General features: G+C 58.0%; 2 protein-coding genes across 4 annotated transcripts; both read left to right on the top strand.

The window, feature by feature from the left end:
• The first annotated feature begins 491 nt into the window (after positions 1 to 491).
• On the top strand, positions 492 to 21,078 carry SH2D3C (SH2 domain containing 3C). Of its 3 annotated transcripts, none has more exons than XM_027649955.1 (11): positions 492 to 597; positions 3,993 to 4,032; positions 14,310 to 14,438; positions 14,724 to 15,172; positions 16,826 to 16,950; positions 17,307 to 17,884; positions 18,111 to 18,226; positions 18,397 to 18,568; positions 19,313 to 19,424; positions 20,046 to 20,249; positions 20,368 to 21,078. In XM_027649955.1, the coding sequence occupies exons 1-11, from the start codon at positions 554 to 556 to the stop codon at positions 20,541 to 20,543; spliced, it is 2,145 nt and encodes a 714-aa protein (XP_027505756.1). In that variant the 5' UTR covers positions 492 to 553; the 3' UTR covers positions 20,544 to 21,078. The 3 variants fall into 3 exon arrangements, with proteins under 3 accessions (XP_027505756.1, XP_027505753.1, XP_027505754.1); XM_027649952.1 differs by having other exon boundaries at positions 20,043 to 20,249; XM_027649953.1 differs by lacking the exons at positions 492 to 597; positions 3,993 to 4,032 and adding an exon at positions 7,957 to 8,141 and having other exon boundaries at positions 20,043 to 20,249.
• Positions 21,079 to 21,599: 521 nt separating this feature from the next.
• On the top strand, positions 21,600 to 26,295 carry TOR2A (torsin family 2 member A). The gene is made up of 6 exons (XM_027650301.1): positions 21,600 to 21,682; positions 21,800 to 22,005; positions 22,235 to 22,500; positions 23,604 to 23,779; positions 24,077 to 24,204; positions 24,744 to 26,295. Exons 1-6 carry the CDS (start codon positions 21,600 to 21,602, stop codon positions 24,986 to 24,988), a joined length of 1,104 nt encoding a protein of 367 aa, XP_027506102.1. The 3' UTR covers positions 24,989 to 26,295.
• Positions 26,296 to 27,971: the final 1,676 nt, after the last annotated feature.

The raw sequence follows: 27,971 nt of genomic DNA, 5'->3' as shown, positions 1-27,971 counted from the left end.
AATCCCACCCTCTGGGGGAATTTGGGGGCTCAGCCCTCTCAGATGAGGGTTGGATTTTTTGGAGGATTTTGACCTCAGAATCAGCCAGAGGGATTTTTATCCCCTTGCCCAGCAGTGTGTGTGGGACTGGGGGCACGGGTGAAGGCAATGATTCCAAATTTGTCCCCAAAACAAGGTCTCACTGTACCACCCCTCCCCTGGTCTGACTCTCCTCTCCCTGCACTCAGGTGGCCCCTGACGCTCCCGTTCCCCCTGCACCGCCCTGGGGCTGGGGGCTGCTTTCTCTGGCACCGAGTGTTCGGGAGGTCTGGGTGGCCCCAGGAGCGGAGTGAGGAGGAGAAATTCGTGCCGGCAGTGGAAGCCAGGCTGTGCCGGCCACACATTCCTGCCGGCCGCGAAGGGAGGGCCGGAGGAGGGCTGGGACGGGAAGGAGGAGGGTCCGCCACCGCCTTGCTCGCCCCAAAGTCCCGACGCTCAGTGCAAGGCGGGAGAGAGCCCGGGAAAGTTTCTCCCCATCCCGAAGCAGAGGCACTCGCTGGATCGCGCAGGGCCGATGACAGCGGTGGGCAGGAGGTTTCCCACCCTGGGACAGGGCAGGTAAGGGGTCCCGGCCCTTCGGCCACCCCTCGCACCCGGGCACAGCGGAGGGGATGAGGAGGGAGAGGCTGGGACGGAGCTTTGCTTGGGGCGGGCACAAAGCTTCACCGCAGATGCTGCCGGAGTCGCTGCTTGGCCACCAAAGCCCGTGGCGGTGTTTGCTCATGGAAAGAGCTGCCAAAACCTCAGAGGACCCGGCACTGGGGGCTGCAGCTGGTTCGGGGGGTCAGAAGCTCAGATGTTTGGGAGGCTGGTGGCCCTGACACATCCTTTGGTGAGCAGAGCCCCAGCAGAGGTGGAGGGACCTCGAGGAGGGTTCATGGGGCTTGTAGAAATTGCTTAGGTCCCAAGCCAGCATGGCTGGGAGCCAAACAGCAGGGGAACATGTGTGGATCACCTGGGGGTCTTGAATATGGGGAGTGGGGACTTGGGTCCCTAACATTGAGGGCCAAATGCTCTTTTGCATCCTCTGGTGCTGCCCTGATGATGGGTGTAGCCTTGCTGTTCAGCAGGGAAACTGAGGCAGGAGAGTGCCCAGAGCAGCTCTTGGCATCAGGGGCATTTCTGCCCCTCCACGCTCTTCTCAGAGCCCTTCCACAGCTCCCAGCTCGGGGAGCAGCTGTCTGCTGGAGCCGTCCCCATGGCCGGGCTCTGCCGTAGGGCGGGTGGGCGGAAGCGAGACCAGGATAGTGCCACACCCCAGCCCTTCCTCCTGCGCAGGCACATCCCTGGGGATGGGGACAGTCTGTTCCCGCCAGGCCATGGCAACAGCATGTTCCCTGATGCAGGGAGGGAGGGAAGCATGGCCCTGGGGCACATTTTCACTTGCCCCCTCTTAGAGCATCCCTAGGACAGACCCCAAGGCAGGATGGGCTGAGGATGTCCATACATAGGAGGGCTTTGCCAAGATCAGGTCCTCGAGGGGGGAAAATTGTGCTGCTGTGGGACAGGGAGTGGCACCCAGCCTGTGGAGCTGCCTGGAGTGAGGCGGTGGCCGTGACTCCATCAGGGACACGGTGACTAACGGGAGATGACCCTCTGGCAGACCATGGAGCGGACGTGACTCGGTTTCCCTCTGCACAGCCGTGCGTGAGGTTCGGGAAATGCCACTTCCTGCAGGGCACAGGCAATGCCTGATGCTGCCAGCAGACCCCTCTGGCAGCACCCAGCCAAAACCTCCACGGAGGCAGCTCTACAGGGGTCCCCCTTTGGGTACCTGAGGCACAAGATACCAAACTTGGTTCCCCAGGAGCACAGCCTTCACCCACGCCCCAAGGCAAGCAGGGCCTGGGCTCCAAACTAGAGCTGGACCCACAGGATCCCCCTGGACTGTTCCCATCCTGGAGCTTGGCACATTTGCAAATTACAGTGGTGCCTTCCCAAGCCCAAAGGGAACAGCCACCCCACCAAAACCCTGCTCCCCGGTACCACCGCTGCAGCACCGGTTCCCAGCGGCTCAGCCACCGCCGCACTCCAAAGGCAGCCCTGGAATTTCTCCCAGGCACTCGTCTGCCCCCAAAAATGCTGTTTCCTCCAGGAATGTGCAGAACCAGGGGGGCTGCGGCCCCAGCTGCTGCCCTTCCCCAGCACGGGGGCCTCTCCTACCCGGGCCCTCACAGCGTCTCCCAGCTGCTCCCATGCTCCCGATTTCCTGCCCAGAGGCCCCCCGTCCTCCTGCCGGTTTTTCTCACGGCTCGCAGCACCAGGCAGCTCTCTGCGGCGTGTGAAAGGCAAACAGGCTGGAGAGGCAGCGCCGGGGCGGGCAGGCAGCCCGCAGCTGCCCAAGGGAGTCTGTGTCTGTCCCCCCTCCCAAATGCAGCTCTGTTTTTTCACCCCCAAAAAAGTGTGGGCTTGATTTCCAGCCCCTTTTCCCTTTCCCAGCTGGACAGCAGGGGATGCGGTTTAAGCAGCGTGGGCTTGGAGAATCATGGAATCATTAATGTTGGAAAATAAGATCATTGGTCCAACTGTTAACCCAGCACTGCCATGTTCACCACCGAACCATGTCCTCAAGTAACATCCACATGTTTTCTGAGCACTTCCAGGTGTTACAGAAGTGGGAATTGTCTGCTGCTGGGCTGGACACTCCAAGGGGCTCATGCTGACCTTGTCAGGACCCACTGTAATGCCATGGGGAATATCCGGTGGGACAATGTCTGGCAGTGATCACCTGCCCCTCCAGGGAAGCCACCAGGCACCATTCTCAACCTGAAGGGACCTCACAGAGGAGGAATTTGGCTCCTTAGGGATGCCACCGGTTCAGGTCCTGGGAGAGGTTTGTGTGCAGGACCCCCAGTTGCTCTCAGTATGTGTCTGGACATGGCCACAGGCACGAGGTGGAGCAAGGTGGCTCCTGGCAGGGAAAGGACATCCCAGCTCTGTGATGCCCTTGGATTTCATTATTTCTTAGTTGCAGCTGCCTGCCCTGCTGTGGCACCCTGCCATCCCTGGGCCCTTGCTGCTTCCCCATGCTTGGGCAGGTGACCTCAGCAAGCAGTGGGATGTCCACTCCGAAGTTTGGCACTGGCGAGGTGATAGGTTCTGTGTTCTGGTGAAAGACACCTGGATTTGTGTATTTTATTCTGAAAGGCAAGACCTCAAGGTAGTGCACCCCCGCTCGGGGCTGTTACAGCCTCTCTCCATGTGAACTCTTTGTTGTTCCTCTTGGATACCTCCACACAGACACATACCTGGACCTACAAGAGCACAAAAAGCAGCAGCAGCATTCCTACATGCTCTGGAAATGATGGGAAAGAAGCTGCTGAAAGAATGCTGCCTCAGCATTGTTGGGTTGATTGTCAGTAGGGCTAAGAGTGAACATGCCACCAAGGAGAACAGGAGTTTCTACTGCCTGTATGCTGGGAGGGCAAATCTCGCAGTCTCAGCCAGGAAGTTGCAGTTCAGCCCTGGCTTCAGTGGGAGTTTGATTTCTGTGGGGTCGCACGAGGCCATAGATAAAGTCAGAAATGCTTGTCTTGGTGGTGTCCCAACAGCCGCCTACTGGGAATGCAGCTCTGCCAGGGAACAGGGCACAGGGTCCCCCACCTTGGCATGCATCCCCAGCACTGTGACCTGAGGGGACCCCACACTGGCTGCTGGGTCTCAGCTCACACAGTCCCAAGCGGATTTGGGGAGAGATCCTCTAAAAAGGCCTCATTCTCCTCTGATCGCATTAGGGAGGATAAGCCCTGGGCTGAGAGTGGGCACAGAGCAGGCAGAAACAGTGCTGGGGCCCTGGGAACCTCTCCCAAAACCACAGCCATGCTCTCAGCCCCATGGCAAGGCAAGGGGCACAGGTCCCTGCTCCCCTGAGCTGTGCCACCACCACCTTTGACCTGACTATCATGACCTACTGCTCTTTACTTAAGTATTTTTATTTTTCTGCTTCCTTCTAGCCACCACGATGGCCTGGAGTCGGGCAGTGAATATGTGAAGGTAAGACACTGAGTGTGATCTCAGCCGGGTCCTACACCCAGTGGGGTGCTCAGCTCTGCACCCCTCATCCCACCATCCCCTTTGGGCTCTCTCTTTGGCTCTGGAATAAATTCCCAGCAAGGCCAGGGAAGGCAGAGGAGACACCAACCCTACGTGATCCCCCCAGTGCTGCTCCCACAGGAGCTGCCTGCATTTTGTGTTCCAAGTTACTTGTGAACACCCATGGACGCAACCTCCTCCCTCCGCCCCCACGTAGAGGAACGGAAGGGTTTGAGCCACTTTCGTGGCTGTCACATGAAAGTTGGTGTAAATCTCTCCAAATCTCTTGCTTATCCTCCAGCAAACTATTAACATTCCTGAGGACTCTTCATGTCTGGCCAGAAATTCATTAGCGAGGCGCCTGGCTCCGGAGGAGAGCGGCCCTTTTGCAGGAGGCTGCTGGCACGATGGGCGCTGGGCAGGCACAGGGGAAGGGTGGCAGGGATGCTGTGTGGTTTGGGCACAGAGCACTGGAACCTGCCCGGGTGGTCACTGCCATGCCATGGCCTTTGGGGAGTTTGTTTGAGGAGGGTTGGTCCAGTCGCCCCATGGGGCAGACGTGGTTGTTGAGAAGTGACTTGAGGTGCCCAGCTTGGGTGGTCTGGTTAGTACAGAGCCCTGAACCTTCATCTTTGGACTTGGGGCTCTTGGTGGCGGCTGTAGCCAGACCTGGAAATGTGGGAACACCCTGTGGCAGCACCAACTGCCAGGATCAGGAGACCCAGCTGGACCCTGAGCTCATCTTCTCTTCCTAATGGGGGTCACCACGATCCATAGGGCTAATGAGGACCCCACATGCTGAGTCTGGCAACTGGCAGCCTCCAGACAGCAGGGTTGGATGAGGCTTTTAATGTGTAGAGTGATCCCCTGGCAGGATGTCCTCCTCTCCACACCCTTTAGCCATGTGGAACTGGCAGAGTGGGAGCTCACAGGGCTGGAAGTGGATGTGTGCCAGAACAATGAGGCTCTGACTGGGTGTATTGGATCTGGCTGTAGTGGAGTTCATTTTCCCCTGAAAACCCAATACTCTGGGCTTTGCAGGGTAGGGTCCTGGTGTGAGGTGCCTCAGGATGTGCAGGAAAACTCCTGCTCATGCAGGTAAGTCCTGCAAGAGCAAGGAGGTGGTGAGGGGAGGAACAAGATGATTTGGGGGGTTTGCCCTGGCACTGTCAGTGTGTGCACTCAGAGATGGGCGCATTTTACGGCTCATGAGTTAATAGACTGAGACAACACAGGTGGGTAACAATGGGTATGGCTCTGTCTTTGAGATTGAGCTCTTTTTGGTGAGCCAGGAGAATTCCCTACCATCCAGGTAGATCCCAGATCTGAGCTATCTGGCCCTTATTTCTCATCCATCCCTGTGATGTCCAGCCAGTGCCCACGGGCTGTGATTTATATGCCACTTCCCTTCGGTCAACTGATGGCTGCAGTGACAGCAGCTATTTTAGTCAAATAAGTAATTATCTGGAGTGTGAGTGACCGGGATGACGGGGACACTCCAGCTGATTGCAGGCGCTGTGCCTGGCTGGCAGCCCGTGCAGCTGCAGGGTGTTCAGCACCCAGTGGTGTTCAGCCCCAGGTCCTGCAGGATTCAGGGTGGGAAGGTGACTGCTGTGCCTGCCTTCAGAGCAAGGGAGGACAGGGCTGGGACCTGCCACTGGAATAGGTCCTTGTGACTGAGAGGGAAACAAGCAGAAGGGAAACACCGGTGAGGGGCAAGCAATGGCAAGACAGGAAGGAAAGAGTCGGTGAAGGAGAGTGAGGAGGAGAGAGAGGATGTGCTGCAAAGCCCTCATGAGCAAAGGCTGATGGGCCTGTGTCCAGGTGTGCACTAAGGATCTGCCAAACATCAGCCCTTGAGCTTCAGCCAAAAACTGGCCAGGGCCAGTGCTCCCATCACAAAGCCTGCCCTGATTAGAGGTGCAATTGGGAGCTAGAGAGGGTCAGAAAGCCAGGATCAATAAGTACTTGGTAATTAATGTGCTTTAATAATGGCCTAAGGGGTGGTATTTCCAAGCTGCCTGGGGATCTGCACGCTTGGCTCTGTATTTTAACATCCCAGCCAGCCCAGCTTTGGCCCCTGCTCAGGTGGAGGAGCTGCAGAAAGGTGTTAACCTTTGGGAGAGGAGCAGCCAGTGAAGCTGCTGCATGTCCCTGCGAAAGCTCAGTCAGGGCTTTTCAGCTTCCCTCTGAGGGACAGCATGAGCACAGCTGGAGGACACCTCCCTGCAGCACCCCATGAGGCTCCTGCTCGATCATTGCTGAAAGCCTCAGAGGGAAACCATGGAGCCCGTCACAGGGAGAAGCCTTGGCAGGAGGATGATTCACCGTCGAATCTTTTTGGAGCAGCGTCTCCCTGCATGCTGCCATCTGCTCTGTCCCTCAGCCCCAGGCAAGAGGCAAGGAGGAGAGCCCACGCTTCCTGCCCATCCCGGCAGGGCTGCAGGCACCCATGGGACCCGTGAGCACCTGCTGCCCTGTGTTCCCTCCTGCAGTCTGTGTGCTGTCCCTGTTCTCCCACACCTCATCCCTGTCCTGCTGCTCTCCCCTCTTCTCTCTCTCCAGCAAAATCAGGGGCAGAGCGAGGGCCCAGCCAGCGCCTCTGAGCTCTTTGTTCTGCGCTCACGCAGGGACCTGTATCTCATCAGCCCTGGCTGCTGTCTCCTTGCCTGGGGATGTGAGGGACTCATTTGAATTAATTAGTGGGGAGGCTGCAGGGTTCTGTGGTCAGTAGCAGCAGAAATACCTCTCTGAGGTCACAGCATCGCCCTGGAGGCAGGGGGGTCCTTGGGCCAGGACATGCTTTGCAGATGGGAACCTGAAACCCCCCATTACCAAAGCACAGCCAAATCCAGGCCATGCAGTGCTCCAGACCTGGAATGAGAACAGCAGGATGTGGGTTCATGTCACTGCCTAAGGCTGAAGAAGCCCCTGCCTGTCTCCAGTGCAGGGCAGTGGGTTCAGGCAGGCATTTGGGAGGCTTCAAGAGTCAAGGCTGGAGCAATGCTTTGAGTCATCAGTGCTGCCTCGCACATCCCATACGTGATACCGTGGCCTTAATTAAACCGAAGTGGAGCCTTAATTAAACACCAGTCGGAGACGGCCTACGCAGGAAACAGGCAGCCAGCTCCCCACCATGTGAGGTGGGCATGGGTGTGTCCCCCAGAAAGGCACCACCAGACAGGGTGAAGGAAGACAGGGTGGGTGAGGGTAAGGCAGCCCTCGACCCATGTGCATCACTGGGGAAAGCAGGTGGATTTGGGATGGGGAAAAAGCAGTGTCTGATCCCCTCAGAGGAGCTAGTTTCTCACAGGACACGGACAGTCGGGGGGGTGTTCTTGGTTTCCCTCCGGGGTGCTGGTTCCCCTCTGAGGAGCTGAGTCACCTCAGAGGAGCCAGTTCCCCTCAGGGCATGGGTAGCCGGGGCGCTGGTTCCCTTCAGGGGTGCACGATTCCCCCAGGGTGCCAGTTCCCCTCAAAGCACAGGCAGCTGGGGTGCCTGATCCCCTCAGGGATGCTGGTTCCCTTTGTGACACGGGAATACCGTTTCCCCTTAGGGGAGCTGGTTCCCAGTTCCCCCCAGGGCGCAGGGAGCCGGGATGGAGGTTTCCTTCGGGGCTGCCTGATCCCCTTGGGGTGCCGGTTCCCTTCAAAGGAGCTGATTCTCACTTCTCCTCAGGGCAGGGACAGCTGGGATGCCGGTTCCACGCCTGACCCCTCAGAGATGCCGATTCCTCTCAAAGGAGCCGGTTCCCTGCAGGGCTCAGGCAGAGCCGGGGCGCCGGTTCCCCTCGAGGTGCCGGTTCCCCGGAGCCGGGGCGGCCCCTCGGGGCGGGCCGGGGCGGAGCTGCCGCACCGCGCCCGCCCCTCCGCCGCCGACAAGGGATGAGGTAATCGGGGAAGCGGCTGAAATTGAAGCCCGGCGGCGGCGGCGGCAGCGGCGGCGGTGCAGCCCGGGCCGGGGCAGCCCCCGCCGGGCGCGCCGCGCCATGACCGAGCGGTGCAGCCTGTGGAGCGCCCTGTCCGCGGCCGCCTGCTGCTTCTACCGCGGCTCCTTCATGCAGGTGCAGGTGAGCGGGGGGCGGCGGCGGGACCGCGCCGGCACCGCACCGGCACCGCACCGGCTGCCCCGCGCTCGGCGCGGAGTCCCCGCGGTGCCGCACGCGTGGGGAAGGCGATGGGGAGCCGCGGGAGGGGGGAGCGCACGGGGGGACCCGCGGCCCCGCACCAGCCGGAGGCAGCTCTGGTCCCCGGGGGCAGCGCTGGAGAGCGGGAATGCGGGGGAGCCTCCCCGGAGAGCCCCGCGATGCCCCCGCGCTGCCCCGCTCGCACGGAGCTGGTGCGGGCACCGCGCCGGCGGCTCTCGACGAGGCGGCAGCGAGCGCGGGGTGAGCGGAGCACCGGGGTCGCGGAGCAGAGCTCAGCCCCCTCTGCAGCCAGGGCCACGCAGCCAGAGTCGCCGCATCCCCCCCAGACCTGCGTTTTGACAGGCGGCAAAGTCTCTAGAAGGAGCCCTCGCCTGCGGCAGACCTCATGGTGCTAAACCTCGTTTAGCATCCCCCAAAAGGGGGCATGTGCTTGGAGCGTCACTGAGCACAGAGAGGACACTGAGCCCAGATGAACACGCAGCTTCTTGGCCCAGGTCTCCATCTATGCGCTGCACTGCACAGGTCTGACTGGTGGGAGAAAGCTGGGATCCATCTGTCACCTGTCCTGTGGTGCTTCCAGCACCGCCACTGTCTGGGCACAAGTGTAGGTGTCCTATTTTTGGACACTGGTGTTCACACCAGAGAGGCATGGCACTGGGAATTGGTTCCCTCATTTACTGAGTTAGAGAGCAAAGGTGTTAAGGACTGCAGGAGCCAAGCAGGCTCAGATCTGAAGCACAAGCTGTGGCATACTGCAAGTTAGAAGGGAGCCAGCAGCCAAGAGAGCTGGCAGTCTTATTCAGTACTCCTGCTGAGCGAGGTAGGTGCCGAGCTGTAGAGATTATGCTGGGTAAGACGGAGCCCAGAAGCAGCATTTCAAGTCTTGTCATGATTGCGGCTGATCTCAGCGCAAAGCCAGGGATTTTGATTGCTAGTGGGGGTGAAGAGGGAAAAGCAGAAGCGCTTTTCCCAGTTGTCCAAAGGCCAGCGAGCAACACGGGGACGTGCCCTTGGGCTGCACATTGCAGGGGGTGATGGGGTGCTTTCAGAGAGCTGCTGCCAGAACAAGGGAGAGACAGGTCTGGCTCTCACAGAGAGACATGAGAGGAGATGGAGGTCACTCCATCCCGACCCCAGAAAGAGTTAAAAGTGAAGCCTTAAGTGCTCACCTGGCTCTGCCAGATCTTTCACCATCTATTTGTGTCCAAGTGTGCCCAGCAAACACACACTGAAGTCCCCATGAATGACTGGAGCGCTTCCAGCTGACAGCCGCATCCCTGCTCACCGCCAATGGCGGTGCACCCAGCCTGGGAAGCACTGACATCATTTCTGGCCAATAGCAGCTCCGAAAAGGGATGCAGCAGCAGCCGCTGCTGCCGTCTTGGAGTGAGATAAGTAATATATAGATGGATGGAAATGTGTATATACACACACCCCCCATCACTGCACTGTAGACCTGCTCCCCTGGGGCAGCACTAGCAACACACTCTGCCACCCCACCACACAACCTGGGGCTCTGGTCTCACCTCAGAGCACCCAGATGTTGCTGGCCATCAACCCCAGCTGCACCCCACCCCTGCCAGCCACATAGAATTGCTCCAGAGCTGCCACAAAGGAGCATAGACAAGGACAGAGGAGACCTTGAGGGTAGCCAGGACCAGTCCTAGGAAGGACTATGCACTCCAGGACAAAGATCTTGAGCCAAGGTCTGCCTCCAGTGGGGACTAATGGAGATGTGACATAGCCAAGAGATGCCTTCAGTCACCCATAGGGTGTGCAGACATAGGCTGGTGCCTTCTCAGAGGCCATTTAGATGCAAGAGAGGACAGGAACAAGTGAATTCTTTTCCACACGGATATCAAGATCAGCAGGACATACTGGCTCGCAGCAGGGTATGCAGACTGAGAGTGAGCCCATCGCAGCCTGAGGGTGGTTTGTGGGGGGATTTTCTTGTGGTTGTGTGGGGTGGAGTAACCATTCTTGGGTGGTACCTGTCAGCTGGACTGGTGAGCACAGCAGCCCTGCACCGGGCAGGCACACAGACTGGCTCTTGGGTTTACTGTGATACCATCTATCCCTAAGCAAGGATGTTTGCTCTAAAATACTTCACTGAAGTAGCCCATTACCAGGTGTGGAGGGAGCAGAGAAGACCCCTCACACAATTCTGTGGCTTTCCCCATACACCTGTTCCCAATGGCTTGTTACTCCATTTCCTCCCAGTTCTGCTTCCCAGGCCCCATATCTACTCCAGCAGCCAAAACAGGGGTGGAGAACTCCAGAAAGGGCTGGGATTTCCCTAGCAAGGGTCCCAGCACAGGGCAGGCAGCAGGAGAGCAGGAGGGAGAACAGATGTGCTCAGTGCCTTGGGGTTATTCAGATGTTATCAGCAGAAGAGCGGGGTGGGGTGTGAGTACACCTTGCTCTCCAAGCTGACTTCATCATCTGCAACTCCTCCAGATCTGGGAGGGGAGAGCAGGAAAGCAAATGGAAATCACTCCGGTTTCATAAGATTACCTCTGCAAGGAGAGAAAGCCATATGCCAGCCTTTGAAGCCCTCCTTACAGCAGGCAGAGCAACGGCCACTGCTGTTTTACATGTACTGCAGCCATCAGCAGCCTCTATCCCTACAGCTCTTGCCCTTCCACTGCCAGTTCCAGTCCTTGCCACTCAGCTGGGACTAGAGGTGCTTCCTCCATCAAGAAAGCAGAAGGGAGACTCAGGGAAGCAGGCAGGGATGGAGAGCCTCAGGAATTGCCTCCTCATGGTGGCTGCCCCGTTGCATGGCAGCTTCAGAGGAGCCCCAGAACTGTGAAACAGCCCATTGCGGCACTGTCCTTTCTCCAACCAACTCAGCTTGGCTGCTGGTTGGGATTCCTCCAGCAGAGCTTGGCATCATCTCTGGCAGCTCCTGAGCTGGTTTGTCTGGTGCGGCTGGTTTGGAGAACCGCTTTTATTCCCGTTCCTTCCTGCTCAGCTGGAAGAGGCCTTGGGGGCTCTCCATGCAGGAGCCCAGCACCACACACCCCAACCAGGTGCTGACGGAAGTCAGGGCTTTTCCCCACCCCGACCCAGTTGTGTGCAAGACCTCACACTGGACCGTGAGGCATCTTTAGACGTCCTCTTGGCACAGCCGGGAGCGCCAAGCGGTGCCTTTTCAGTGCGGCGCTCAGACATCCGCTTACACGCTCCTGACAGCGCCCAGCCGGCCTGTGCTGCCTTGCCATGCCATGCCGTGCCTTGCCAGCGCCTCGGCAGCTGCCAGCTGGCAGCCACCGGCCGGGCTCCTCTGAGACACACTGCCCATGGAGCAGAGGGAAGCCGAGCACTGCTGAAGGGCTCAGGGGGCCAGAGGAAGCACGTCCCTCCACAGCACACGGGCCTTGTGCATCAAAGGCTTGTGGTGAGCCCCGTTCCTGCACGGAAAGGGGAGCAGCCAGGTGGTTTTGGCAGCGTGTTGGAATGTAACAGTGCAAGAGACTCAGTCCCCAGAGTCACGTCACACCAAGGAAAAGGGCTCCCTGTAATCACTCTTGTGCTGCCTCCCCTGGCATCGTAGACTCAGTCGCTCCAAGCAATGGCTTTTTTGTGGCTGTGCAGATCAGATGGGATCTCACTGCCCAGAGGAGGAGCTGAAGGGACAGTGCACTCCACATAGCTGGAGAAGGTGACTCCTGGCACCTTCTGCTCACAACTGGGCTCCCTCCCCCGTCTGCAAGATGCAAAACTTCCCTTGCCTCTCCCAAACCTCCTGTTCTCTCCTGCTAGCTTAGCTCACGGCTCCTGGCATGGATGCCAGCCAGCTGCTGCCCAAATCTGGGCTTGGAGATGCTGGACACTGCTCAGCTAGGCTTGTGTTTGTTATCCTGCACATTTGCATGGGGAGGATTTGGGGGAAACCCTGATGTACAATGCTGAGCAGCACAGGCGCTAATCCCTGCTCCAGGGGTGGTGGGGGGAGAGCTGTCTCCAAACTGCTCCCAGCTCAGCTCTGATGGCTTTTGCCTGCACAGACAGGAGAGGTGCCCTGGGGGGTCCCTCCCTGCCCCAGATTTTGGGGTGAGCCCTGTCACAGGGAGGGTGCTGCAGCCAAGGGTCCCCCACCACCCCTTGGCCGAGCCAGGTCTGCTCGGTGGCAATGGATTTGTTGCCATGGAAACGGCATCTGCTCGGGCTGGGCCCCCCAGGAGGCAGCCGGACCCCAGCAGCATCCGCCGGCTACCATTTATTTTTAATAGGGCTCAGCAGCACCGGGTGGCTTTGTCTCCAGGAGGGCCCAGAGCAGCAGAGATTGCTCAATGCCCTGCAGCCCTCGGACAGGAAGGGACAATCCATGTGTCCCTGCAGCTCCAGCCAACAGGACACTCATGGAGAGAGAAAACGTGGTTGGATGAGCAAGTCTGGGTTCAATCCACGCTGTTTTCATAAGCTGCTTCCACTCTCCCAGCACTATTTGACTTCAGCTGGGAGTTGGAAAGGGAGGAATAAGGGCAGGTCCAGGCTGGTGAGGGCAAGCCCTGGAGAGCACAGTCCATCACACAGGTCCTTTGCCACTGCCTCCTTCCCTCTCCCCAGGCTGAAACAGGGTCACCAGGACAAGATCTCTGCCTAGTTTGGCTGATGAATGCAGCTACCAAGGTGGTGTAATATATTCCTGAGAGAAGGAGAGATCTGGAGTCAGGGTCCTGCTGAGGGACCCTGTGGGGTCCCAGGAGCACTTCTGGAGCAGTGGGTACGAGGCAGGAGAGCAGCACAATGCTCAACACTTTCCCTTATTCACAGCCACTAGAGGAGCAGAGGGAATTGATATGGGACACAGAGGATGAGGTGCTGGGTAAAGGGGTCAGCTCTGAGGCAGGTCCGTGGTGCCTTGGCACAAGGCTGCAGCCCCCAGTACTCTCAGGAAACAGCTACTACACAAGGCCAGCCATGAGTGCCAGTCTGCTCCTCTGGCAGTGCCAGAGCAGTGTCAGCAGGGCTTCAAGCCTGTGCCTGTCCTCCAAAACACCACCACCATCCTGCCCTAACAGGCACCAAGGAGCTGGGCCAGCCCTCAGTGCCTCCCCACACTGGCACTGCCACCGGAGGTGAGCCAGCCACTGAGCCACCCTCGCTCATGGGAACACTGGACCAGGACATCTCAATAGCCTCATCCAAGCTCCCTAGTCCATGACAGTGGCACACGCATCCCCACCTTAGGACAGCACACATCTGGGATATGGAGGGTATCCAGGAGTCTTGGCTCACAGGCACTGCTCCACCATGCAGCACTGTTGGCACCACATCCCAAAGCTGCTGAGCCCACCAGGAGAACCGGCCTCACATGTGGAGCACACGGGAACCCCGAGCCTGTGCTCACCTCCCCGAACATCCACAGCTCCATGGCTCCAGGCTCCACCGTGCCAGCAGCCAGGCATCCTCACTGCCCTCTGGGAATGCTGGCCAAGCTGCAGGCAGGGAGAGAGGCAAGTTCCGGCCAATGGAGACATGACGACATCCCTTATCTCTCCAGAGGAAGGGAGGGGGCAAATTGCATCCTCCAGGCTCAGGTGCACCAGTGCTGGGTAAAAGCTCATTTCAATGCAGAAGGTTCCCTTTACATTTGTCATTACTATTCATGCCACCATCAGGCTAAACACAGCAAGTTAACCCTTTGGAAGGGGAAACACTCCGGATGTTTCAAGGAGGAGGAATAATGCAGGTTTCCTCCCTGAGGAGTGCTTCCTAGGGAAATTCAGCCCTGGAGGTGTTTAAGGGGAAGCTGGGGCAGGTTTTCTCCTGCCCAACCACACTCAGCTCTGAGCTGGGGCAGAGGGGCAGCACACAGGGCACAGCGTGGCCAGGCACCATGGGGACATGCCATCAGGAGATCATCCAAGTGCTCCTTGTGACAGGACCCAGCTGTCAACAGGCACATTACCCATATCCTTGGGCACAAGCAGTGATCCTCACATATAGCTCTGAGTTACCTGCCCCTTGGGGACAGGTCTGTTCCTGGCAGGTGCCACAGTCCCCACATGGGGATCCTGCCAGCCCTTCCCTCCCCAGGCCCTGCAGCACTGCACAGCTGACACTCTCTCTTCCCCTGTACAGTTCTCCAAGGAGAAATACATCCTCGACTCATCACCAGAGAAGCTTCACAAGGAGCTGGAAGAGGAGCTTAAGCTGAGCAGCACCGACCTGCGGAGCCATGCCTGGTACCACGGCCGCATCCCCCGGGAGGTGAGAAGGGGAAGGTGGGTGGCTTTGGGCACCCTTTGCTTGGAATGTTGTGGAAGAGCACCCCAAGACCACACAGAACCACCAGCCTGTCCCCCTGGGAAGCCTCTGGCTGAGAGCTTCGTTAGCTCTGAGCTGCCTGGTTTTGCCACGGGAAATGCCCTCCCACAGCTCGGAGGCCAAGGGGAACAACCAGTGCCCCAAATAACACCCCAGTGGAGCATCCACCCATGCTCCCAGGTTGATACAGCGTGGCTGTGGCTGAGCTGCTGCCCTGTCCCCTGCCAGGTGTCCGAGAGCCTCGTGCAGAGGAACGGCGACTTCCTCATCCGCGACTCCCTCACCAGCCTGGGCGACTACGTGCTGACGTGCCGCTGGCGCAACGAGCCCCTCCACTTCAAGATCAACAAGGTGACGGTCAAGTCCAGCGACGGCCATACCCGTGTCCAGTACCTCTTTGAGCAGGAGAGCTTTGACAACGTGCCTGCCCTCGTCCGGTTCTACGTGGGCAACCGCAAGGCCATCTCCGAGCAGAGCGGAGCTATCGTCTACTGCCCCATCAACCGCACCTTCCCCCTGCGCTACCTGGAAGCCAGCTATGGGCTGGCCAACGGGAAGCATGGGGGGTCCCACAGCCCCTCCACCCAGAAAGGGGGGCACATCAAGAGGAGGAGCATCACCATGACAGACGGCCTGACCGCAGACAAGATCACCAGGGCTGAGGGGTGCCCGACCAGGTGAGCACAGAGCCTCATCCCAGCTCAGCTGAGCAGAGGATCAACCCCAGGAAAGAGGGAGGGCCGTGCTCAGTCCTTGCTCCTCGGGTGCAGGGCAGGGGTTTGGGATCAGGGATGGAAGAGAGAGACCAGCAGAGGCATGGGAGAAAGAACCAGTACTCAGCTGGAACTGAGGTTTTCTCCTAGGCTGGCTGCCAACCACACTGAGCTACCACAGCACACACGACTTTAGCATTGCAGGCCAGAAGCCAGAGAGTGTTTTACAGTCACCCAGTCCAGGATTACCAGCATGTCAGGGCTTGTTAGAGCCACAGAGCCAAGCTTTCCCAGGCAAATGTAAGAGGAGAGTCAGTCCCAGCCATCAAGAGAGCATTTGTTGTTTGTTTTTGAACAGCCCTTTTAGTTTCAGAGCCCTTTCCATTCAGTATTTGCAAGGAGTTACCAAGCAAAGCTGAAAGCCTGATGGGCAGGAGGAGGCCAATGCTCCACAAGGCTGAGCTGCTCACATTAACTGAGGGACAGCTGGGCTTCTCCAGAGGTGGAGAAGGAGACTTCCTCTGTATGGCTTGCTTTTGGCAGTCCTGGGACACTCAGAGCCCTGCAGGGAAGGCAGGGCCACACACCAGCCAAGGGGAGATCCCTCTCCTCCTGCCTCCCCAGCAGGACACAGCCTGTTGTTAAAGCCAAGCTGCTTTCTCACCACCCCGACCTTCTCAGCCCAAGGGCAGGGTGAGGACGCGCCAGCAGAAAACAGGCAACCAACTGTTATGGCTGGGAAAAGGAAAACACTCAGACTTCCAGGAGAGCATATGTGTTTCCAGAAGAAGAGCCCAGATCCATCAGTCTTTCCTCATCACTCACATTTTCCCAAAACCAAATGGGACAGCCACTGCTGTCCCATTGTCCTCCCACTGTAGAGGCCCAGTGCTCAAGACCAAACACATCACAGCAGCCCAGCCCTCATCCACGGCAGGCAGGGCAGTGAACCACCTGCCATATCTCCTTCTAACCCTCCCTGTGCTCAGCACTCCCAGACACAGCATCTTTTGCAGCACCACTGACACACAGTGTTTGCATCAGGCCATCACTGCTGCCCCACCAGCCCAAGATTCGTTTGTTATGCAATTCCCTGACTCTAATTTCTAGGACCTTTCCAGCTCTTCTAAGGGTCAGAGCAATAGTTCACCTAATTATCCTGACAGGTAGAAATAGAGTGACACACCTAGCATTAGACACCAGCTTGCAGCACAACCCTAGAAAACTACCCCCCATGACTTCTTTGCCAGAGCCATTTGCCCATAGCACCCTGGAGCAGAGTGAACTGAATCCATCCCATCCCAGGTACCTTCGCATGGTGTGCTGTTGCATCCTTCTCTCCTGCTCCTCCTCCTCTGCTCTGCTCTGCTCTGCTGCATAGGACCAAGCTCCCTGCATCAAGGGCTGTCTCTGCTTTATGTGGGTGCTGACCCCTTCTGCTCCCAACTGCTGCAGGAACTGCCAGCTCATTGCTCCAGCTGAGCTTGTTAGGGTTTCAGCTCCTTATGGGTAGTCATGGAAGGAGATGATGGGGCAGCAAACCCTCATCCCAACCCCTCTGCACTTACCCAGGCCCTGCTTGCAGGGACTAACCTTCCCTATCTCCCCCCTCCCCAGTGTGTCCCTGCCCCACCACAGAGACATCATTCGCAACTGTGCTGTCAGTGTGGACCAGATCCAAGACCTGCACTCCCCGATGTCCCCCATCTCCGAGAACCCAGCGTCACCCGCCTACAGCACAGGTAGGCATCGCCCCTCCACCCCACTGGGGACAGTGGGGATGTGGGTCAGGCTGGGTGTGATGCAGGGACCTGGAAATTAGGGATGGAGCTTGCTATAAAAACAAGCCCCTGTGTCATTCTCTGCTAGTGAAACTGTCTGGCACAGCAAAAAGAGGTGTCCCCATGGAAGGCTGGAACTGAGGACAGGACCTCGGCCAGTCCTCAGCCACATCATCATGCCCTGGGACCAGCTGAGTCTGTTTTGGCAGCAAGGCTTTTTTCCCCTGAGCTCCTCATCCCTGGGCTGCTGCACCCACGGTTCCTATGTGTGTGCCCATCTCCAGGCTCTCTAAATGTCTCCTCTGCTCCCTACACAGTTACACGGCTAAAGCCTCATGCCTGCCAAGCAGCCGGGATCACCCCGACCTCTCCAGTGATAAGAAGGTCCAGTGAGCCCCAACTGTGCCACGGGAACAACAGCAAACCTCTGCCAGACCCTGCCCACAGCTCCCATTCGACTCCCTGCCATGGGTATGCCCGCGCCTCCCCCTCTCCCTCCGTGAACAGCTACAGCGACCCGGACTCAGGGCACTACTGCCAACTGCACCCCACCTCACCCATCAGCAGAGACCGGCCAGCTCATGACACCAAGCAGATGCCAACAAAGAGCTACGTGGAGAGGCTAAAGGTGGAGGAAGGACAGAGAGGGACTGTGGAGAACAGTTCTGGGGAAGCAGAGGCAGGGCAGAGGCTGAAAGCAGAGCCGGACTTCATGGGCTTTGTGCCCCCCACCATGGAAACAACTTCCTCCTTCAACCCTGCTGCCTTCCAGTCCCTGCTCATCCCCCTGGAGAACAAACCCCTGGAGATGACCGTGCTCAAGAAGGTCAAAGAGCTGCTGGCAGAGGTGGATGTGAAGACACTGGCCAAACACATCACCAAAGTGGACTGCCTGGTACGGCCAGGGTCAGGCGGGAGGGGTGGGCACTGCTGCGCTCTGATCACTCTGAGCTGGCAGATCACTCAGAGCATCCCTGAGCACTGGAGCATCCCTGCTGGGCTCTACCATCCTGTACCAGCCAGAGCAGGCAGAGGCTGGGCTGGGGTGAGAGGCTGCCTGAGGACGCTTCAGCCTCTCCTCAATTAACAAAGGTCTAATCAGCTCTCACCTTCCTTGCCAGGTCGCCCGGATATTGGGTGTCACGGTGGAGATGCAGCGGCTCATGGGGGTGAGCTCTGGCATGGAGCTGCTCACCCTGCCCCACGGCCACCAGCTCCGCCTCGACCTGCTGGAACGGTACGGCCACGGCGGGGATGAGCCCACCGTGCTGCCCCATCCCACTGGATGGGCATGGCCCAGCCCCCTCCCTGGGGTGTCCCCAGCCTGGCACAGGGGTAAGGGTGGAGATGGGGGAGCACCCCCAGCCACCCTGCACTGACCCTGCTCTCTGTCTCACCCCACGGCAGGTTTCACACCATGTCCATCATGATCGCCGTGGACATCCTGGGCTGCACGGGCAGCACGGAGGAGCGGGCGGCCCTGCTCCACAAAACCATCCAGCTGGCTGCCGAGCTGAAGAGCACCATGGGCAACATGTTCAGTTTTGCTGCTGTGATGAACGCCCTGGAAATGACACAGGTATGGGAACACACTCTTTTACTCCTCATGGCCTGGGCTCAGCCCCTTCGCCCAGTACACCTCCCCCCTATTGTCCTGCAGGATCCAACAGCCATTGGGGTGGGAGAAGGGGGGAAAATGCCCAGAGTAGGAGGCATGGGGCTGCATCCGCTGGGATGTAAGCAGGGAAGGGGAAGAGCCATCCTCTCCGTGGAGCAGACAGCCCAGTCCCACCAGGATACGATTGTTTTTCGGTGGTTGGGCTTTTTGTTTTGTGCTGGGCTGTGTTCCTGGGAGGAAATGAATCTGCCCTCCGGTACAATACAAATCAGTCTCAAGGCTGTGGCAGCCGCGTCTCCGGGCCACACTGCTCCCTTTGGAAGATGAAAGGAGATTAAAATTCAATTTTAAATCGAGCCCAGCTGGGAAGTCTTGCTTCCTGCCTGCACAAAGGAGGTGGAACGGCTGCCCCCTCCCTGCATCTCATCTTCAAGGCCGCTGCGACGCGGGGAAGCTGCTGTCCTGGGGCACAGGGAGGGGGGAGAAATCCTGAACCCAGCCTCTGTGCCAGGGATGTGCCATCTTTGGCAGTGAGTGCTGGTGGAGGAGGCTGTTTTGGGGAGCAGCAAGCACTGTTGTGTGCAAGGCTGGGGACCATGGCTCCAGGGCCAGGCTGTGCTCCTGGGAGCACCCTGCGAGCCCGGAGCTTGGTGCTCAGGGGCTGCACTGCCCCCAGCGCCCTCCATCTGCCCCATCTCCTTTCAGATTGCCCGGCTGGAGCAGACCTGGATGGTGCTGCGGCAGCGGCACACAGAGGGTGCAATCCTCTATGAGAAGAAGCTTAAGCCATTCCTGAAGAGCCTGAATGAAGGGAAAGGTAATGGGAGCAACTCCCCTTCTCTCGCTTGCCTGCTCCTTCCCACTCTGTCTGGGCACAGTCTCACTGTTTGAGAGCTCTGACCCTGTCCCAGACAGTGCCAGACACTTCCCCTCTGGCTGCTGAACCACCCCAGCACCCAGCAGGGCCCATTTGGCCTTGTTTGCCTCTTCCTGCCCAAGGAAGTGTTTCATAACTAAATAAAACCAGCCAAGCCAAACCCTCCACCCGCCTGGCAGTGAGTGCCAAACCCAGGGACAGGGTGGCCAGCCGTGGAAGATGAAAGCCATGTCCCTCCAATGCCCAGTGCTCTGGGATCTGCAAACCTGCTCCCCACTGCAGCCCTGGGAAAAGCAGGGGCAGCAGCATTCCCTTCCCAGCACAGCCAGAAAGCCTGACTGGGAGGAGCTGGTGTCAACGAGGCGATGGCCCCGGGCACAGATCGAAGAGGCACAGCAGCTGCTGTGCTCCAGCTGAGCCTTAAAGCCTCCCCTGGGAGTGCATTGGCAGCCTGGCTCTGCAGGGCTGTGTGGCCACACGAGTGCTCCACAGGGAGATGGGGAGGGGGATGCAGGGTCACGGGGCCGCACAGGGTCCTAAGGGTGCCTCTCTCCCCAGAAGGGCCGCCGCTGACCAACACCACCTTTCCCCACATCATACCCCTCGTGACTCTCCTGGAGCGGGACAAGGCTCTCACGGACAGCCTCGAGCCCTGGGAGGCCACTGACAACGGCGTGGAGGTGGTCATGGCCCACCTGGAGGCGGCACGGATGGTGGCCCACCATGGTGGGCTCTACCACACCAATGCTGAGGTGAAGCTGCAGGGTAAGCAGCAGAGCCCCTTTCCTTCTGCCACAGTCCCAGTGTGCAGCTCCAGGATGGAGCATCCCATGGGCACGGGGTCCCTATCCCATCCTGGGGAACTGACTCTCCCTCCCTGCAGGTTTCCAGGGCAGAGCGGAGCTGCTGGAGATCTTCAGCACCGAGTTCCAGCTGCGGCTGCTCTGGGGCAGCCGTGGGGCTGAGAGCAGCCAGGCCGAGCGCTACGAGAAGTTCGACAAGGTCCTCACTGCCCTGTCCCACAAGCTGGAGCCAGCAGTGCGCTTCAGCGAGCTGTGACCCCCCCCAGGCCCTGGGAGACCCCCCTGCTCCCAGCCTGCACCCCTCTGGCGGCTGTGGGGTATGGGATGGGACCAGGGACCCAGCACTTGGAGGAGGAGAGATGGCCCAGAAAGGTGCTGGGGCACAGGGCAGCAATTCTGAGACAGAGGAGGAAAAGCAGCCACCTCAAATCTATCACTCACCTCCTCAGGACACAACAGGGCAGGAGGTCCACACTGCTACCCTGAAGGATGGGGACAACATCTGGGCACGCCAGCACTGGTCTCCACCACCCAGCCCTGCTGAGGTCCATGACTACACAATGCCCCTCACTTCACCCTTCAGTTCCATTTCTTTTCCCCCCTGTCTCACCCACGGCCACTGGATCATGCGTGTAAATACATTTTCACGATCACTTCTCGATGTACAGACTTGTGAAGGATGAAGAATGTTGTAAATAATTAGGCTCATTCATTTTGTCCTGTAAATATGTGTACATATCTCATGGGTTTGTTTCTTACATATAATAAACTTTTATGCTGTTCCTCAAGGGGGTTCCCTGTCCTGTGGGTGTCCTTTAGACGAACCCCCTGGGGGAGCAGAGCCCAGGAAGGGCTCTCTGGGGGGATCACCCTGCTGAATCCAGCCCCACCTGGCACCAGGCAGCCCTTCAGGTGTCACAGAATCACAGAATGGGACAGGTTGGCAGGGACCACAGCAGGTCATTGAGTCTAACCTCCCTGCTCCAGTCCCCCAGTTATACTCATTTCCTCTCTACTGGACCTGTTGCAGGAGCTCCATGTCTCTCTTGTCCTGAGGAGCCCAGAACTGAACACAGCACTCCAGAAACAGCCTCTAGGACTGAATAGTGGTGCAGGATCACCTCCTTGACCTGCTGGCAATGCTCTTCCTAAGGCACCCCATGATTCCATTGGCCTTCTTGGCCACAAGGACACAGTGCTGGCTCATGGACAGCCAGTTGTCCACCAGGACCACCAGGGCCTTTTCTGCAGAGCTAATTTCCAGCAGGTCAGCCCCCCACCTGTACTAGCACTTGGGGTTGTTCCTCCCCACATGCAGGACCCTGCATTTGCCCCTGTTGAATTTCAGAAGGTTCTTCTCTGCCAGAGTGTCTCGGGTCCCCAAAACAAGGGGAGGTACAGCGACACTGCTCAGGGCGGGGGGCGGGGCACTGCGGGCCAGGCCACGCCCCGTGACACATGACCACGCCTCCTTCCCTTAGCACCGCCTTCCCAATGGCTCCGTCCCTTCAGGCCCCGCCCCCGCGCGGGGCACGCCGGGAGCTGTAGTTCGTGCGGGGGCGGAGGCGCGGCCGCCATGGCCCCCGGAGCGGTCCCGGTCCCGGTGCTGCTGGCGCTGCTGGCGGCCGCCGCCCGGCCCGCCGCCGCCTGGGACCTGTGGGCGCTGCGCTGCGGCTTCTCGGCGGACTGCGAGTGCGGCTTCAGGCCCGACCTGCGCGGTCAGTGGCGGCGGCGGCCCGGGAGGGGGGTCTGGGCGAGAGGAGAGGGTCGGGAGGCGGCTGGAAAGGGGCTCCCGGCAGCTCCAGGGGATCCTTCCCGGGGCCGTCCCTGGAGCGGGGTCTCTCGGCCTGCCAGGGCGCGTGGGGAGCCCCCAGGGACGGGTCCGCAGGGTGAAACCAGAGCGATGCCACCCCACCTTCTCTAAGTCTTGGCTTCACTTCCTTTCAGGTCTGGAGTTCGACTTGGCCACCAGCCTGGTGGGACAGCCCCTGGTGAGGCAGGAGGTGATGAAGGGGGTGAAGGGGTTCCTGGAGAACCAGAACCCGGTGAAACCCCTGGTGATGTCCTTCCATGGCTCGACTGGGACAGGCAAAACCTACGTGAGCTCCATGGTCATCCGCTACCTCTTCCAGGGTGGGCTCCAGAGCCCCTACGTTCACCACTTCTCCCCCATCGTGCACTTCCCCCACGCCGAGCAGATAGAGCAGTACAAGGTAAGAGACATCTCTCAGCAGTGCTGCTTGACTGGGGGTTTTCAGTTATGTCCATCTTGATCCTCAGTACATATGCATTCAAGCTGTTTCCTGAAGTGCAGTAGGAATAAAAGCTCTTTGTTTTACCCTCTCAAACACAGCTGAGTGAGTGGCTCCACACACTGGCTGAAGGATCAGCTAGTAACTGGGTTATAGTCTGGCGCTGAGCTATCACTGTCGTCTTCCCTACAACAGTCCTTGCCCTGATCATGTTCTCATTCCTTAAATATTTTCACAGCCCTTTGTACGCACAAACAAAAGTGCTTTGCTTAGATGAAAGGCACTAAAATTCTCCCTTTGCTTTCCAAACAGCCTGATGGCTGTGAAAACCTGCTGTCTCACTAGACTTGTAATCCCCTTCTCACAGAGCACACAGCTCCTGAACGGCAGCCCCAGGCTCTTCGTGGTGCCACTCTGTCTCTTGAAGCTGAGGAAAGGAAGAAACCAAAATCCCAAACCCTCAGCAGTGCAGGGAATCAGTGCACCCGGACCTTTGCTTTCTGGGTGTTTGGAGAAGTTATTTGTAGCATTGTGTCCTTAGAGGAAATGCTGTTGGGAAGGTAAATCCCATCCTGGCTGACGTGTTTCAGTGAGGAGTTACACATGTCCCCAGGGAATGGGAGTGGTTTTGTGTAGGTTGGGAAGTACCTTCAGCCCTACTAAAGAGCCAGAGTTGTTCTGGGTCAGCACAGGCACATGTTTCTGCACCAGGACAGGAGCTGGCAAGAAGCTGGGAACTGTGTAGATACACAGTGAAAGAGAAGAACGTGGGGAGATGTAGGAGTCTGAACGCCCTGCTTTAGTGTGCTGCCTCCTTCTTTAAATCTGTAATAAAAGACCTACAATAGGATAATAAAGCTGTAACAGCCACTGGGTGAAAGCCAGAATAAAGGAGCCTCCCCAGCACTGGCTGTTCCTGCTCTGAGTGGGTGGTGCTGTGCAAGGACATGCTGCTTCCAGCACCTTCAGCTTTGTGTGAGCTCCGGCCTCAGCCTTTGCTCTGGGGTAGCTCGAGCCTCCCTCATTATCTCACTGCCTTACAGCTTGGCGTGTGCTTTTCCTAGGAAAGCCTGAAGCGCTGGATCCAAGGAAACCTGACAAACTGTGGACGCTCAGCCTTCCTCTTTGATGAGATGGACAAGATGCACCCAGGGCTGATCGATGTGATCATACCATTCCTGGGCCCCTCGTGGGTCGTGTACGGGACCAACTACCGCAAAGCCATCTTCATCTTCATCAGGTGAGGGGGGCCTTCCAGCACTGGGCAGAGGTCACATCTCCTCCAGGGCACACACTTGTTTTGCTTTTCCTTCTCCAAACCTTGAGCCTCTAAAAATGCCAAGAGATTCTATTTCATTGTGAACAGACAGACCTGGAGAGTGTGAAAAAGCCTTCCTATCCCTGTTATTTCGCTACCTCTACAGGAGTCATTTTGGGCCATGCTGGGAGATCCTGGCTTGCACTCAGCAAGTGTCAGGTTGTCCTGAAACACCGTTTTCCCAGGTACACACTGAGTAAGTGTCTCATTGTTGTGCAGCAATGCAGGAGGGGAGCAGATCAACGAGGTGACGCTGGCGCTGTGGCGCGACCGCAAGGACCGGGAGGAGATCAGCCTGCAGGACCTGGAGCCAGCCATCTCCAAGGCTGTGTTTGAAAATCCTCAGAGTGAGTCCATGGAGCTGAGCCCTTCCCACAGGGCCAGAGCCTGGCACAGGCAGCCACCCATACTGCCTGTCACCTCCCTGGCAGCCAGGAAGGGACAGCAGGGTTTTCAGGGAAGGTTTCTTGGCAAACAGAAGGAATAGCCTGGCTTTCTGAGCCAGCAGACCTGTTGCCATGCTCAGCAAAGTTCTTTGGAAGGTGTGTTTGCAGCTGGGGGCTGGCAGGCAGCACAGCACGCTCCCTGTAATGGCACTGAGATGTATTGATCTCCACTGCCTGCCTGGTTCTCCTTGCTTTGCCCTTGTCACAGGGAACAGAGCTTAAATTCTGACTAGACAAGCTAAATCCCCTCATTCCTGGAGAACAAGTCTTTTTGGGGCTAAAGGGGGTGACAGCTGATGGGTTCAGCCCTCTCCTTGTACAAAACCAGAGCAGATCTCTTATCAGCAGAATATTTTGACTTTACACAAAGCAGCTCTTTGAATTGCAGGGACTGCAGAGACTCTGAAGGTAAAACCTGTCTCTTCCTTTCCCTTTTGCAGGTGGATTCTGGAAATCTGGGATCATTAACGAACATCTCATTGATTTTGTTGTGCCTTTCCTCCCCCTGAAGCACCACCACGTGAAGCAGTGTGTGGTCAGCGAACTCATCCAGCAAGGCCTCGAAGTACGTCCGGGCGTTGTCCAGGAGGTGGCCAACAGCATCCCCTACTTCCCAGAAGAGGAGAAACTATTCTCATCAACAGGCTGCAAAACAGTGGCCTCTCGGATCAGTTTTTTCTTGTAGTCACTGTTGAGAGCCTCGCTCAGATCCATAGGGGATGTATATGGAACTGGAAAGCGCCCAGGGCTGGCGGGATGAACACTGGGAGCAGCATGTCCCTCCTGGCACCACAAGTGCTCTCCTGCTGAACTCTCTCCAGTGGCTGTGGGACCAAGTGCAAATTATGTGATTTAAAGCACTTTATTGATTCACCCTCGGCCAGGTGAGGATGGATGAACCACCCGAGGCGTGTGTGATGACACGGGGAAGATGCTGAGAGGGGCTGCAGCATCAGGGAGGTTTCTCAGCCTGTCAGCAGCACCCACCCACAGCTCTCTCCCCCCTCCTGGCAGCTGTTGATACCCAGCACATCAAGATTCTGAGCCCACAGAAGAATACTTATTTCTTACAGCATATTAACATTTTTTTTAAAACCTTTTTAATTGTGGCTGTGCCTCAGCTCCTTGGTCCAGTGTGACAGTGCTGGTGCTGACTCCTGTGAACACCTTCAACAAAGTTTTCTTTTCAAGGAAGTTCTAGAGCCAAGTTTTTTCCAGCTTCCTTTCACTGTGAATAGGTGCTGTTAGGGACCAGCTTCACCACCAACTGAGAGGGGTGATATGGGAGATGGCAACACCTGATCTCCCAAGAACCAAGCTCCCCTACTATACCCTCATCCATTTTTCCCCTCAGGACCAAAGGATTACCCTGCAGTAAACCAGGAAAACAACAAAAGACCTCTTGCTTGTTTTACCACCCACAAAAAATTTCATGCTACCTCCAGGGGAGCCCACGGTACCACTAATGGCTCTGAAAATTCCTTTTACTCAGTGATGATTTCTGCAGCAGACTTGGTGCTATGAGCTGTGGAGCCTCTTGTACGTCCTGCTGGTTAGACCTTGGCGGGCTTTGGCTGGGCCAACACCCTTTCACCTTCTGGGGAGTGTCACAACAGGGGACCTGGGGACAAGTCAGAGATTACTGCTCCACACAGCCAAGCATGGGATGCACAGCCTGGCCTTTGCCCAGCTTTTGATCTCCTCTGTGCATCACTTCCTCACAGGTCAGAGGAACTAGAATCATTCACTCTCTAGGAACAGCCTGCTCAAGGGATGGGTGCAGGCACAATTCCCAGATGCTCTGCTCAGGCTCCATGCAGAAACAAGCTGCCAGCAGTTGGGACCATTTCAGCTCCAGGCCCAGAGCTTTGGGGATTTTAGACACCACCCAAAGGCTGCCCAGGAGCTGGCCCACAGGTGGACCCAAATATTCTGCCTCTTCCAAAAATATTATGCATTTCTAATTTTAAAATAAATCTTTTATGAGATAAATGGTTGGGGTCTTTTGCTTGAATTCCCAATTGCAGCTGGTGTGGAAGGACTTGGAAGATGTGCAGTTGCATGGGAACAGCTGCCTGATGTGATGGGACTTAGGGGATGTAGAGGCATGGAGCTGATGGTTTCCAGTTTAGTAACTGGGAAAAAGATAGCAGCCTTCCCCTTGAAGGAGGAACAGCAGTAGCAGCAGCATCCTGCCTTTGTGCTCTCCACCCTCCTCAGGCACAGAGACCACCTGTGGACACCTTTCTGCCTGCTGGTCCTGCCAGTGAGGGGACAGGAATGACCCCACTCACAACCTGGCTGGGAGTCCTGGCTGTGCCAGCCCACCTGCTCACCTCCTCCCAGGTCCTGCTGTCCCTGCTCATGCAGTGCCACTGCAACCTGGCTGTGCACAGCACACCCTGGCTCAGCTCTGTCCTGCTGGTGACCTGCTGGCAGCTCCCCCGGGGCAAAGGGAGATTCTGCAGCAGCAGCACCTCAGTTGAATGAAAGCAGATGGGGGCTGGCTGCCACTCCCAAGCATTGTCTGGAGCTCTCCATGCCAACTGGAAACACGCAGGGCACATGTCCAGCCCACCCCAGCCACAAAGATTTCAGTGTCATTAGCCAAAAGCTCTGAGCTCTGCTGGGCAGGAGACACAGCCTGGAAAAGAGCAGCTGTTCCCAGCCATGCCCCCAGGTCAGGCCATAAGGAAGGGAGACAATCCACCAGCAGTAAATCCCAGCTCCTGGTACCTCTCCCTGCTGCTGAAGTGGTCCAGGCAGGCACAACTGAGGACCTGGATCAAGAGCAAGGGGGAACCCAAGGGAGAACCTCGGGTCAGAGGTTAACAGCATCCTGAAGCCCGATGCCCATGTGAGAGCCAGCCTTAATGGTGCTACCCACCTTCTCCAGCTCCCAGCCTGGTGAATCCTGAGCCTTCTGGGGACCTTTTACCCACCACAGACCCAGGTCGATGGCTTTCGAATAGCAGGAGATGGATCCGCCCCGCTGGACACGGGAGGAGAATTCCACCCCTTTCTGACAGCTGTGGAGAGGAGAAGAGCAGTAAGTGCAGCCTAGGGATGTGCTGCTGGGCTGGGGGAGTCACAGTGCCCTGGAAGGAAGCTCTGCCCCGCTGGGCAGGGCCAGGAGCCACCCAGGGCTGGAGGGGGGCTGGGGAAGGCGAGGTGTGATGTGTCCCCCCCATCCAGCCCAAGGGCCGCCACGGCAGTGGGGACAGAACACACAAACCAGGAGGCCCAGTCCTGGGCACTCACTGCTCCTCTGAGGCCCTCAGGGACCCTCCACAGGGACCATGCCGACCTTCCCCCCGCTGTCCCGCGGCCCCGAAACCCACAACCCCCCCCACAGCACGACCAGCGGAGTTCTGGGCCTTTATCCCAGCGCCGGCCCCAGTCGCGACACCGCCCCCGACACCGCCCCGCCGCCCTCAAGAAAGATGGCGCCGCTGCCCGTAACCAAGATGGCGGCGCGGGGCGGGGTGGGCATTGAGCGGCGCCCTGGCTGTGACGTCACACGGGAGGGGACGGGAGGGCCGATGCTGGCGGCGGAGCTGGCGGGGCGCGCGCGGGCGCTCGCGGGACTGGCGGGGCCGCGCGCCATGGTGGGGGCGGGGCTGAGGGTGTGAGGGGGGAACGGGGGGATCGGGGCTTTGGGGGGAGTG

Source organism: Corapipo altera, unplaced genomic scaffold (genome assembly GCF_003945725.1).
Source record: "Corapipo altera isolate COAL_440 unplaced genomic scaffold, ASM394572v1 268, whole genome shotgun sequence".
Lineage (NCBI taxonomy): Eukaryota > Metazoa > Chordata > Aves > Passeriformes > Pipridae > Corapipo > Corapipo altera.
Note: the sequence above shows the minus strand (reverse complement) of the source record. Positions and strands in the feature narration are given on the sequence as shown.

Coding starts and splice junctions, on each gene's coding strand:
- SH2D3C (XM_027649952.1), top strand. CDS start 554: ATGACAGCGGTGGGCAGGAGGTTTCCCACCCTGGGACAGGGCAG. Junction 14,439..14,723: donor ACGGCCGCATCCCCCGGGAG/GTGAGAAGGGGA, acceptor GTCCCCTGCCAG/GTGTCCGAGAGCCTCGTGCA. Junction 17,885..18,110: donor TCACCAAAGTGGACTGCCTG/GTACGGCCAGGG, acceptor CTTCCTTGCCAG/GTCGCCCGGATATTGGGTGT.
- TOR2A (XM_027650301.1), top strand. CDS start 21,600: ATGCAGGACCCTGCATTTGCCCCTGTTGAATTTCAGAAGGTTCTTCTC. Junction 22,006..22,234: donor CTTCAGGCCCGACCTGCGCG/GTCAGTGGCGGC, acceptor ACTTCCTTTCAG/GTCTGGAGTTCGACTTGGCC. Junction 23,780..24,076: donor GCCATCTTCATCTTCATCAG/GTGAGGGGGGCC, acceptor ATTGTTGTGCAG/CAATGCAGGAGGGGAGCAGA.